General features: G+C 44.9%; 1 protein-coding gene across 1 annotated transcript in view; it reads right to left on the bottom strand.

Annotated features, from left to right (window-relative positions):
* Positions 1-13,982, bottom strand: part of MYO3B (myosin IIIB) — a 304,584-nt gene that overhangs the window by 127,403 nt on the left and 163,199 nt on the right. The window contains exons 23-24 of the mRNA XM_038751211.1: positions 4,155-4,232; positions 3,388-3,593 (exon numbers count right to left, since the gene is read on the bottom strand). Of these exons, the coding sequence (XP_038607139.1) occupies positions 3,388-3,593; positions 4,155-4,232 (284 nt within the window). The remainder of the gene's footprint in view (positions 1-3,387; positions 3,594-4,154; positions 4,233-13,982) is intronic.

Genomic DNA, 13,982 nt, shown 5'->3' with positions numbered 1-13,982 from the left:
CCCCGGCCCACAGATTTCCTCTCTCTGGCCTGAAAATCCCTCCCCTTTCACATCAGACAGACAACCAATCTACTCATCTTCAAAGCCCTGTTCAAATCATATAATAATAATAATAATAATGATGGCATTTGTTAAGCGCTTACTATGTGCAAAGCACTGTTCGAAGCGCTGGGGGGATACAAGGTGATCATGTTGTCCCATGTGGGGCTCACAGTCTTAATCCCCATTTCACAGATGAGGTAACAGGCTCAGAGAAGTTAAGTGACTTGCCCAAGGTCACACAGCAGACATGTGGGGGAGCCAGGATTAGAACCCATGCCCTCTGACATTGGGACAGAGGAGAAGGGATATTTTTCTCTTTTGACATTTGTTCCTTGTTAGTTTTGTCATTTCAGACAAAAAGCTTTGGAGGACAAAAGTCAATGCTTCCTTTTCTATGTCTGTACCATGTCGAACATACCCACCCATAGCGCAAAGATTTAAATCACTGAAACCTTAATCCTGGTGGTTCTGCTACTGATCTTACCGTTGTAAGTAATTCACTATCTAGCCCTTACTCCCCTTTGTCTCCTTTCTGGCCAGACGTTCTGATGAGTTTACAATTTCCCATAAATAATGCTTTAATCCTAAAGAAAAAGACATGGGAAAAGAAAACCAAAGAAAGTACCTGCACTGGGGAAATTTCAGATAGTGTACACATTAAGCAAAACCCAAACAGTCCTAGGATTATTGTGTATTAGAACCCACATGAAAGAGAATCCCTTTTCCCTCTGGAAATCCCCCAAGTCTAAGTTATGAAGTTCAAGGGAAGGGAGTAGGACGTATTCTTTAAAATTAATGATGATAAAAAAAAGTAGGGGAAGCGAAATGGGATTTATTTTATATGTATAAAGAAATGGTTGAAAATACACGAATTCAAAGTAAATGGTTACATTTTAGAGTATGGCAGAATGAACAAAATACGGTGTAATCATGTTCCGGGCTCTGGTTCATTGTGGTGTTAGGGGGAGATGGAAGATGCTTCTTGCCCTGCTTAGTGGAAAAGGACTCTTGTTTGAGATTTTCTGTCTAGTGAAAAATGAAAGCTGAGATCAAAGCTGGGGCTACTCCACTCAGAAGGTGTGTGTGTCTACCACTATTAACATTAATAAAAGCCGGGGCCTGCATACAAAAAGAGCATTCAGAGTGGTCCATTATTTAAAAACTATCTTTAAACAAAAGGAACTAGATAGACAGGGTTGCGGCAATAATAGACCAACGGGTAATAATGACCAGGCTGATTGCTTCCGGTAAAAATGTGAATGTGGCCAAAGGTGAATATGGGCCAGTTTTGATTCTTAAATGAATTAAGGCTCAATTTTTAAGGATATTTAGTGTGCATTATCATGCTATATGAGTAGGCATAAGACACAGATAATAATAATGATGGCATTTATTAAGCGCTTACTATGTCCAAAGCACTGTTCTAAGCGCTGGGGAGGTTACAAGGTGATCAGGTTGTCCCAAGGGGGGCTCACAGTCTTAATCCCCATTTTACAGATGAGGTCACTGAGGCCCAGAGAAGTGAAGTGACTTGCCCAAAGTCACACAGCTGACAATTGGCAGAGCCGAGATTTGAACCCATGACCTCTGACTCCAAAGCCCGTGCTCTTTCCTACTGAGCCACGCCGCTTCTCTCACAGATGCTGTACACCCATGAAATAAATACGCTACACATATGCAGGTCCTGATAGCCACGGTGTTTACAATTTGTACATTTGCTTTCCCATATTATCTAGACACACGGGTGTATGCTTTCTATACTTTCCTGAAATGCTGGTTCCATTTGTGAATTTCTGCCACGACAGACTGCGCAGGCAGGAGCGGGAAGTGGGATCTCCATGATGCCTGACCCCACAGAACACCTCTAAGGAGGAAGCTCCTTTCCTGCTGGGCGTACCAGGCTATGGGGCGGTGCAGAAAGACACAGCCTTCAAATCATCGTACAGAGGAACTGTCCCCAACAGGGAGGGAAAGGCTGGTCTAGGCAATGCTGCCAGAAATGCCAAGGAGGATCTTTAAGGTTAACTCTGCCAATGCCAATAAAAAACGGGGGCACTGAAAGTTGGGGTGACTCAGGGTCTCTCTAGAACCTTTTCAACTAGGAGCTCCCTAATCCCACAGCACAATTCAGCGCCTCGACCTTCTAAGCCTGTTCCTGCTGGCTAGAGTCCACAATAAAGGCAAACACAAAAAGGCAAAGAGTCACATTAAACAAGACTTTATCTTTTATTTACCCCCTCTTATAAACCCTGAATGGCTCTGTTCCCTGCCTTTGATTGTTTTGTCTGCATATTTCCTGCTAAGAGTTTACAAAATAGCACTATTGAACAGGAAGATAAGAAGCACACCTATTTGTTTAATGACATCAAGGGAGAAAAACTGCTAGCTCATCCATTTTGTTGTTAAGTTGCTCAAAAGGATCAAAATACCAATTAACTTGCTGGCTCAGAAAAATCTTTGATATCCTCAGACTTACTGACATTTTGAAACTCTTGTTCATACTTGTCTAATGGCTTTCTGATTATGAACAAAGAAGTAATAATCTGTTTAGCATTTGACCTGTTTTCTTCAATATTTTTATGTATTCAAGCTATTTAGTGCCTAAAAATACTTGACTCGTCACATTTCTCAGTTAAATATTCCATTTTCTGGTTCCACCCCTGAATTTTAAAATCAGTTCAAAGGCCCCACTAAGAAAAGGCTTCGGCTTCTCCTGTTCAACCTCAGAGGTGTACGGTACAAGGGTTCGGTATTTCCTGCTATTTCATTTGAAGAGGTGGGGGTGGGTGGATGGGTTTGGGGAACTGAGAGTGGACTCCTCAAATTCTGGTTCCCCTTGTCAATGATTGCTACTTTAGAACTCTGGATTAGGGATCAGAAAGTTGAGATTTGGCACAAACTGGCAAGTGGATGCAAAAGAAAGCCAGGGGAGTATCTGATGGGGTGTGGTTGTTTTTGTGCCAGGGTTTGATTTTTGATCTCTGGACATCCTCAGATTAACAATGCTCTGCAAGGAGGTTTTGCAGGAAGCCTGTGTAAAATTCCATCCATTGCCATGTGTGTTTGCACATTCATTTTCTCTCTCTCTCCTTACAAACACACATACACACTCCAAGGAAAACGGAAGGGGGAATGGACTATGAAACAGAGGTGGCATCAGAATCTAGGGGCAAACACTCCCTGGAATCCTCCCCTCCATTTCTTATGCCCAGAGGGGCAATACAGCTTGATCTGCTCAGGGTCTGGAACCCCTTCCCCTTTTGTCTCTTACAGCCAAATGTTGAATGGGCATAGATGAAAAGGAGCTGGGGAGGCCGAATCCTGTGCCCGTGGCACTGGGCCTACCTTTTCACAAACTCTTCAAAGAGGATGCGGTGAGAGTATCCCTGGCGTCGGATGCTGACAGTTTCCAGGATGCCAGTGTAGCGTAGCTGAACCAATACCCTCTCCTGAGAGAACTTCATGGCCTCGCGGTCATCATTGGGCTTGATGCAGCGGACAAAATGAGGCTGCCCGATGACCATCTTGGAGAGCAGGTCCATCAACGAATACTACCAGGAGAAGCAAGAAATGAGAGACCCCAGAATGTTTGGTTTTTTTTTTTTTCCTCTGTCTCCCTCTTTTAGACTGTGAGCCCAATGTTGGGTAGGGACTGTCTCTATATGTTGCCAATTTGTACTTCCCAAGTGCTTAGTACAGTGCTCTGCACATAGTAAGCGCTCAATAAGTATGATTGATTGATTGATTGATTGAATATTGCAACTAGAGCTCTGGCCTTGAAGAAAGCCTTCCCTCAGGCTAGGAGACTCCTTACCCTGAGCTGGGAAGGCACAGGACATATGGTGATAAGAACGGAAGATTACTTTTTCTAGAACACTTTTCATCTTGAGATCTTAAGGCACCAGGGCAGGACTGGGCCAAAGGAAACTGGGAAAATCTAAGTGGTCAACATGGACCACGCTGGCTTAGCTTGGTGCTATGATGGGGCAATTTATTTACTCCACGTTAGAGCTTAATGAATACCGCAATTATTATTTTCTTCTTGAATGAAAAGTGCCCAATTTTCTAGAAGTCTCCCACAAACACATTTAGGAGATCACACTACAGCATACCCGGAAGTAAGAAGCTACAGTTTGTCTCTTCATGTTAGTGGTTTCCTCCGGATGCCGCATCACTTCCATAGTGTCAACCTGGAAACAAAGCCAGAAAGAAGCAGCTTGCAGACAGAAGTTCAATGGATCCTTAGTCCCTCAAACCTAAAGCTATATAACTTTTTTCAGACTGCGAGCCCACTGTTGGGTATGGACTGTCTCTATATGTTGCCAACTTGTACTTCCCAAGCGCTTAGTACAGTGCTCTGCACACAGTAAGCGCTCAATAAATACGATTGATTGATTGACTGATTTCAAATCCGCTTACCAGGGTACTTATATTCATTCATTCTTTCTTTCATTCTTCCATTTTTGGTGACATTTTAAAATACTGATTCAGTCATTCATTCAGTCAACTGTATTTATTGAGCGCTTACTGTGGGCAGAGCACTGTACTAAGCGCTTGGGAAGTACAAGTTGGCAACATCTAGAGACGGTCCCTACCCAACAGTGGGCTCACAGTCTAGAAGGGGGAGACAGACAACAAAACAAAACATATTAACATAATAAAATAAATAGAATAGTAAATATGTACAAGTAAAATAGAGTAATAAATCTGTACAAACATATATACAGGTGCTGTGGGGAGGGGAAGGAGGTAGGGAGGGGGACAGGAAGGAGGGGGCTCAGTGTGGGAAGGCCTCCTGGAGGAGGTGAGCTCTCAGTAGGGCTTTGAAGGGAGGAAGAGAGCTAGCTTGGCGGATGGGCAGAGGGAGGGCATTCCAGGCCAGGGGGAGGACGTGGGCCGGGGGTCGACGGCGGAACAAGTGAGAGCGAGGTACAGTGAGGAGGTTAGCGGCAGAGGAGCGGAGGGTGCGGGCTGGGCTGGAGAAGGAGAGAAGGGAGGTGAGGTAGGAGGGGGCGAGGTGATGGAGAGCCTTGAAGCCGAGAGTGAGGAGTTTTTGCCTGATGCGTAGGTTGATTGGCAGACACTGGAGATTTTTGAGGAGGGGAGTAACATGCCCAGAGCGTTTCTGCACAAAGATGATCCGGGCAGCAGCGTGAAGTATAGATTCAAGTGGGGAGAGACAGGAGGATGGGAGATCAGAGAGGAGGCACCCATCCCAGAACATACATGACTACATAAGAGCACAAGCCTGCATAGCTATCTTATTCATTTAATAGCCATTTATTCCATATCAAAACTTGAATAAATGTATATGGGTATCAACCAAAACTCACAGGTTAAAGGGACTACAAAAAAGGACAATGTTTGAGAGGCTGTTTCTCAGGAGAGGTGTTGAAATGGAGGTAAAAACAACTGATTTTATTTTTTTCGACAAAATAAAAGCTAGGACAGCCTTATTATTATGCATTGTTTCCTCCAACACATGAGAAGCTGCATGGCTTAGTGGATAGAGCACAGGTCTGTGAGTCAGAAGGACTTGGGTTCTAATTCTGGTTCTGCCACAGAGTGGCTCAGAGGAAAGAGCCCAGGCTTTGGAGTCAGAGGTGCAAATTCTGGCTCCACCAATTGTCAGCTGTGTGACTTTGGGCAAGTCACTTAACTTCTCTGGGCCTCAGTTCCCTATCTGTAAAATGGAGATTAAGACTGTGAGCCCCCCGAGGGACAACCTGATCACCTTGTAACCTTCCCAGCGCTTAGAAAACTGCTTTGCACATAGTAAGTGCTTAATAAATGCCATCATTATTATTATTATGTGTGCTGGGTGACTTTGGGCAAGTCACTTAACTTCTCTGGGCCTCAGTTACCTCATCTGTAAAATGGGGACTAAGAGTGTGAGCCCCATGTGAGACAGGGCTTTTTCCAACCTGATTAACTTGTATCTACCTCAGGGCTTATAACAGTGCTTTGTACATAGTAAGTGCTTAACAATACCATTATTATTAATTCATTCAATCAATCAATCTTATTTATTGAGCGCTTACTGTGTGCAGAGCACTGTACTAAGCGCTTGGGAAGTACAAGATGGCAACATATAGAGACAGTCCCTACCCAACAGTGGGTTCACAGTCTAAAAGGGGGAGACAGAGAACAAAACCAAACATACTAACAAAATAAAATAAATAGAATAGATATGTACAAGTAAAATAAATAAATAGAGTAATAATTGTTATTATTATTATTACATTCTAAGATGTTAGGAGTGATTCAGCTGAACAGGTGGACTACTGTATTGGCCTCACACTGCTCTGTTCTAGGATATCTTAAGAATAAAACCTACCTGAAATTTATTCTGTATTCCAAAATAATCAGAATATATGTCCTCCAGCCATATATAACCCCAGCTGTTCCACATGTCTGCTGTGTGACCTTGGGCAAGGCCAAGGCCTTCTCTGTAAAATGGGGATTGAGACTGTGAGCCCCACGTGGGACAGGCACTGTGACTGTCCTGATTAGCTTGTATTTATCCCAGTGCTTACAACAGGGCCTGGACCATGGTAAGTGCTTAACAAATGCCATTAAAAAACCAAACAAAAAAAAAACAGCATTGTTTTTTCCATTCCTCTTCATCTTTTCCCTGACCAACTAGCCACTTCCCTAAATCCTGATTTAGTATGCAAAATCCCTGGCCTGTTCCTTGAGAATGTAATAAACAGCTATTCTCTGGGACTGTGTTTTGCAGGCACTCCTCATCAGAGGTGCCTGTACCCCACTGATTCCAGATACGATTCCGGATATGATTTCCTCTGACACTCCAATTCCAGCAGAGATACCCTCGGGCTGCACCATGTCCTAACCTGTAGTATCAAAGGCTCCAAGTGCATCTGAAGAACGCTTTGTCTCAAAGCGTTTGAAACAAACAGCCCAGGGCTCTACAAGGACCAGTAGACAATTTGTGCCTTAAGGCTATTTAAGGAACTAAATGGACTCCCCCTTCTTAGTACATGCACGCTGGTGATCATGGGGATATGAATCAGCAGCTGATTCAGACTTCTGACTGGGGTTAGGAGGTGATTCGTGGTTTCTAAAAAGGAAACCACCTCTGATTCCCCATTTTCCAATTTTTCTGCATCAGAAACTAGATATTCAGAGTTTCTGGCCCTGAGCTGGAGATTGGCAACACCTGTTTTTAGCTTGCTTCTGCTTCTAGCGGGGCCGGAGGGAAGCCAGAACCACCCTGAACTCGGGTCCAGTATGAGACAAGGTCCTGGAATGGATACCCATTCTACGGCAGCAAGTAGGGGCAGGTCTGGGAGGGGTTGTGACCCTGGAGCTTCCCCCGGCTCCTTTGGCTCCAGCCCTGCTTCTCCCATTTTCCTTCACTCCAAGACCGTGGTCTGTGTGCTTTGTGTCTCCTTCAGTGACTTCTGGCCACCTCCAGCCCTGAAAACCCACGGCTGCAGGAGTGCCAGGGGCCTCTAGGATTAATAATAATAATAACAATAATGATTGTATTTGTTAAGCAGTGTGGAAGCAGAGAGAAGCAGCGTGGCTCAGTGGAAAGAGCCCGGGCTTTGAAGTCAGAGGTCATGGGTTCGAATCCCGGCTCCGCCACATGTCTGCTGTGTGACCTTGGGCAAGTCACTTAACTTCTCTGAGCCTCAGTTCCCTCATCTGTAAAATGGGAATTAAGACTGTGACCCCCCACGTGGGACAACTTGATCACCTCGTATCCCCCCAGCGCTTAGAACAGTGCTCTGCACATAGTAAGCGCTTAACAAATGCCATCATTATTATTATTATTATTATTATTAAGCACTTACTATGTGCAAAGCACTGTTCTAAGTACTGGGTGGGGGTACAAGGAGATCAGGTTGTCCCACGTGGGGCTCACAATCTTAACCCCCATTTTACAGATGAGGTAACTGAGGCACAGAAAAGTTAAGTGACTTGCCCAAAGTCACACAGCTGACAAGTGGCGGAGTCGGGATTAGAACCCCAAGCCCGCTAGCAATTTATTTTTACTTTCAGCATCGGTTCGAAGCCCAGAGTTACTGAGTTCAGAGGGGATGTCTGGCCCTACTTCTGGCCATGGGGTGAGTGCAGGGAGATGCTAAAACCTAGGAAGGCAAAGGGAAGGCAATAGCTCTGCTCTCTCCATCTCAGATTACTCATTGATGTGAAGGACTAGACTTTGTGTTCCCTTATCTCCTGCAGAAAATCCCAGTGAGGGAGTGAAAGCAGGGAGGAAATGAACAAGCTAGCTAGGCATCTGTTAAAGATCCTGGGAATGGATTCACTTGCTCCTTCCAGAGAACTGGGGGAACCCAGGGTTTTTAAGGCTACTATTTCCTCTTTCGTTAGTGACCCCTGAATGAAGAAAAGGTGCTTTTGAGAAGATAGGAAAGAAATGGGAAATCTTCCTGGGGTCACAGTGACTTTCCTACGATTTCCCTAAAATCCTTTAACCAAAATTTGAAGGCTGAAAGAGGGTGGGGCTGGGGAGCAGGAGAGGGGACTGGGGACTGAATCCTCCTGGGAAGGCTGGGAAACCCACACAAATGCTGAGTGTCAAATCCCGGCCAGCCCATTTTTGGCTTCAGGCCCCAGGGAATAGATTTGATCGCTATTTTCAAAGGAGTTACTTTGAGTCAGCAACAGGAGTCTCAGATGGTAAACAGTACCATTCCTGGGTCAGGCTAGTGCTCCCCGCCTACTCTTCTGTCTCTGACTGTGGCAAGAAAACTCCTGGAGGACTAGTCTGGTGAACTGCTGGGCAGCCACTCTAATGCCTAGGGACAAAATATCAGTACCTCTGACAAATTTACATCCTGTCTCAGACATCATCATCATCATCATCATCAATCGTATTTATTGAGCGCTTACTATGTGTAGAGCACTGTACTAAGCACTTGGGAAGTACAAATTGGCAACATATAGAGACAGTCCCTACCCAACAGTGGGCTCACAGTCTAAAAGTGGGAGACAGAGAACAAAACCAAACATACTAACAAAATAAAATAAATAGAATAGATATGTACAAGTAAAATAAATAAATAAATAGAGTAATAAATATGTACAAACATATATACATATATACAGGTGCTGTGGGGAAGGGAAGGAGGTAAGATGGGGGGGATGAAGAGGGGGACGAGGGGGAGAGGAAGGAAGGGGCTCAGTCTCATCTCAGTCTCTCCTTCCTCCCCCGCCTCCCAAAAAGGATCTGTGTCTGTGGGTTCAGGGCATACCCTTGAGTCACGTAGAGAGGGGAGGGTGTATCCCTTCACCTACCCCTGCTGTCTGCTTCACCTACCATTCTGAAAAGGGATCTTGTGAATGATAACAATTATGGGAACCAGTTACAAACAGATTGTGTGGGATTACTGCACTTCACCAAAAAGACTCTGAATAGAGCATCGGCAGCATTTTAGAGCTCACTTGATCTGTGGCAGTTTACCATCTGCTCTGAACAGGTGGCACTGGTATGAACTATGAACATGTGAACTGGGTAACGCTGTTGTCGGGACATGTGCTGCACTCAGTGGGCCACACTGAAGGCAGCCTGTTCCATGGGGTGGTTACTGATTCCACAGTCTTGCCCCAACATGAAAACAGACCGCAGACTATAAGCTCCCGGTGGGCAGGGAATGTGGCTACTAGCTCTGTCGTGCTGTACTGTCCCAAAAGCTTAGCGCAATGCTCTGCACGCAATAAATACCACTCATTAAATGGCAACAGACAGGCTGCCCAAAATATGACCACGTTACCTTGAGAACGTATTTTGGAGACTGCATGCAAACTAAGGGAATTAAACACTCAACAGCATTAGAGAACAGGGGTGAGGAGGACAGGGAGAAAGACACAAAATGGAACAGGGTTTTCAAAGGTAAAAGACAAAGTTGATATACTGTAGAAGAAATTGACCTGACTTTAAATTGCTTGAAATAATGGTGGGTGGGGAACATGTCTACCAACTCTGTTGTATTCTACTCTCTCAAGCACTTAGAATAGTACTCTGCACACAGGAAGTGCTCAGTAAGTAATAATAATAATAATGGCATTTATTAAGCACTTACTAAGTGCAAAGCACTGTTCTAAGCACTGGGGAGGTTACAAGGCGATCAGGTTGTCCCACAGGGGGCTCACAGTCTTCATCCCCATTTTACAGATGAGGGAACTGAGGCCTGGAGAAGTGAAGTGACTTGCCCAAAGTCACACAGCTGACAATTGGCGGAGCCGGGCTTTGAACCCATGACCTCAGGCTCCAAAGCCCGGGCTCTTTCCACCGAGCCACGCTGCACACCTGACTGATTAAATTACTGTACTCCACTAAGGACTTGGATTCTAATCCTGGGCCCACCACTTGTCAACTGGGTGACCTTGGGCAAATCACTTCACTTCTCTGTGCCTGATACCTCATCTGTAAAATGGGGATTAAGACTGTGAGCCCCATGTGGGATACGGATGACGTCCAACCTGATTAGCTTGTATCTGCCCCAGTGTTTAGGACAGTGTCTGGCAAACAGTAAGCACTTAACCAATACCACTGAGAAAAGCAGCTGATGCAAGTTTATAACAAATACATGGTCATCTGGATACTTTTTTTTACACAGAAGTGAGTGAAAAAATGGCTGTTTAAAGAAAAAGTCTTCTCAGGCTGGAAGGGCAATAACAGCTTACTCGGCAGAGGTAACGTCAAAATCCTTCAGTAGGACATGTGACAAAATAAACACTGGCGTCCTGATTAGAACAGCAGGATGCTGATTCAGGAGAGGGAACCAGGATCATTTCAGAATCCTTTCCAGGGAAGTGGTATTTTGGGCAATTCTACCTCTAATTAGGTTCAAAGGAGAGAAGCCTATGACATTTTGGGCTCACCCTGAGAAATTCTAACCAAAATAAGAGAGTGTTTTGGCGGGGGTGTTGGTTGGGTGAGAGGGAGAGGAGAGAGGGAGTGAGAGCAGAGAAGGGAAAAAGGCTGTGACAATAGTGCACCTCTTGGCTCATGTTTCAGGAGCCTTGTGTTATATGAACTCATACACTTGTACATATCTATTCTATTTATTTTATTTTGTTAGTATGTTTGGTTTTGTTCTCTGTTTCCCCCTTTTAGACTGTGAGCCCACTGTTGGGTAGGGACTGTCTCTATATGTTGCCAACTTGTACTTCCCAAGCGCTTAGTACAGTGCTCTGCACACAGTAAGCGCTCAATAAATACGATTGATGATGATGATGACTCCAAAAAGTTCAGTTCTAAGTGCCCAATTTCTCAGATGCTACAGATGACCTCCTGTAACAGATTCTCTAAGACATCAGAGCTTTTCCAATAACTACACTCTCCTGTGCAGAAATAATCTTCTCTACAGCACTGATGCTAGCCTAATGAGGAAAAAGGGGAGCCTAGGGAAATGAACCAAGCTAATGTGAGCACTCTCATGGGTGCGTTCTGGTGCCTGAGGTGGAAGGGAAGCTCTGAATTCAAGGATGGGAAAACAAGCCCCGAGATGAAAAAGCAACTATTTTTGTTTCTGAGAGACATATCTCCTGACCCAAATTGCAAAAACATAATCAGTGATGAGAAGCATCGCTAAACTGCAGTAGCAGCTCAGACCACCAGCTCTCCAGTCCCGTATCCTACCTCCTTCAGAACCAGTACAATAATTAATAATAATTATGGTACTTGTTAAGCACTTACCATGTGCCAGCCACTGTTCTAAGCACTGGAGTAGATACAAACTAATCAGGTTGGCCACAGTCCCTATCCCACATGGGGCTCACAGGCATGGCTCAGTGGAAAGAGCCCGGGCTTTGGAGTCAGAGGTCGTGGGTTCAAATCCCGGCTCTGCCACTTGTCAGCTGTGCGACTTTGGACAAGTCACTTAACTTCTCTGGGCCTCAGTTCCCTCTTCTGTAACATGGGGATGAAGACTGTGAGTCCCATGTGGGACAACCTGATTACCTTGTATCTACCCCAGTGCTTAGAACAGTGCCTTGCACATAGTAAGCACTTAAATACCAACATTATTATTATCATTATTATTATTATTATTATTATTCAGCATGGCGTAGTAAATAGAGCATGGGCCTGGGAGTCGGAAGGTCACGGCTTCCAATCCTGGCTCCGCTACTTGATAATAATAATAATAATGATATCATTTATTAAGCGCTTACTATGTGCAAGGCACTGTTCTAAGCGCTGGGGAGGTTAAAAGGTGATCAGATTGTCCCACGGGGGGCTCACAGTCTTAATCCCACTTTCCAGATGAGGGAACTGAGGCCCAGAGAAGTGAAGTGACTTGCCCAAGGTCACACAGCTGACAAGCGGCGGAGCCAGGATTTGAACCCATGACCTCTGACTCCAAAGCCCGGGCTCTTTCCACTGAGCCACGCTGCTTCTCGCTACTTGTCTGCTGTGTGACCTTGGGCACGTTACTTCACTTCCTCTGTGCCTCAGTTACCTCACCTGCAAAATGGGGATTGAGACCGGGAGCCCCAAGTGGGCCAGGGGCTGTGTCCCACCAATTTGCTTGTACCCACCTCGGCGCTTAATACAGTGCCTGACACACAGTAAGCCCTTAACAAAGACCACAATTCCTATTATCCCCATGAGGCACGGAGAAGGGAAGTAACTTGCTCAAGGTCACACAGCAGATCACACAGCAGGTCACACAGTGGCAGAGTCGAGATTAAAACCCATGTCCATCTGGTTCCCAGACCCGAACTCTATCCATTAAACCACGCTGCTTCTCCATCCATGTGGCTGGCAGCGGTTCCATGTGATTTTGTCTGGGGCTCCATAAACATGCTCTCTACCTAGATGACAACAGGAGACAAGCACCTCATTCCTCTCCCAATCTTTCTGACATTGCATTTTGGACACTGTGTTCCTGGTGTTCTTTTAGACTGTGAGCCCACTGTTGGGTAGGGACTGTCTCTATATGTCTCTATATGTTGCCAATTTGTACTTCCCAAGCACTTAGTACAGTGCTCTGCACACAGTAAGCGCTCAATAAATACGATTGATGATGATGACGGTGCAGAACCTTGGCAAATAAACACTTTCCATGGAAATGAGATGGTTCCATAGGGTGTGTGGGGGGAGGTTTGGGGCGGAGGGGGGATTTCCAGGTTAAAAGAAAAGGGGAAAAGAAGAGAGAGCAGAAGTACTCTGGAAAGGCTAGAATGATCCAGGGAAAAGAAAAGGCCATTCCACATTGGGCTACCTCTCTAAAAAGATGGGGAAGGAACCTGGGTTGGATGTGAATGCACTACCATTGTTTCCTGTGTTTCGTCTGAACATCACCCAATGAACTGCAGTGGGTGCAAGCACCATCTGTCTTACAACCTTGTCTTGAGAGGAAGGCTAAAATATGGCCCAAACCCTGCCTCACAAAGATCCTAAACGTCAGTGTTGTTTTCCGAAATAAGAACCCCTACAGCCCCAGTTATATGATTTCCATTTGGACTTTAAAAATGCCTAACTAGTATGCTATCCAACCTGGTAAATGTTCTGAGTGAGAATTTTTGGTACTAAACTAAGCTATCAAATTATCGATTCCTTTGAACCATCCTGCAGCGGTAAGTTTTTCAAACATCTCCTGTGGTATTGAATTCAGCACTTAGGCCACTTGATTTGTGCAGGAGTGTTCCCTGTGATGGTTTTATGTTTTACATTTACTGGGATGCACTTTCATCCTGAGATACCTTTTTGGGTTGCTTTGTTTTACTTTACTAGTTGATGGATTTTTCTCCTTGTCCACCATATTCTCTTGAATGCTTTAAGTCTTTTGCTTTAATTTATTCAGATGACACTTCTGTTCTCCTAACTCTCAGTCCCTCACCCTTTTCACTAGAGCAGACTGTCTCTCTTAATTGAATGTCCAAGAGGAAGGGGCATCCCAGGGCATGCAATAAGCACTAATTCAAGTATATATCACCTATTC

This window comes from Tachyglossus aculeatus, chromosome 9 (genome assembly GCF_015852505.1).
Source record: "Tachyglossus aculeatus isolate mTacAcu1 chromosome 9, mTacAcu1.pri, whole genome shotgun sequence".
NCBI lineage: Eukaryota > Metazoa > Chordata > Mammalia > Monotremata > Tachyglossidae > Tachyglossus > Tachyglossus aculeatus.
The sequence above is the reverse complement of the archived record's forward strand: the minus strand, read 5'-3'. Positions and strand labels throughout refer to the sequence as shown.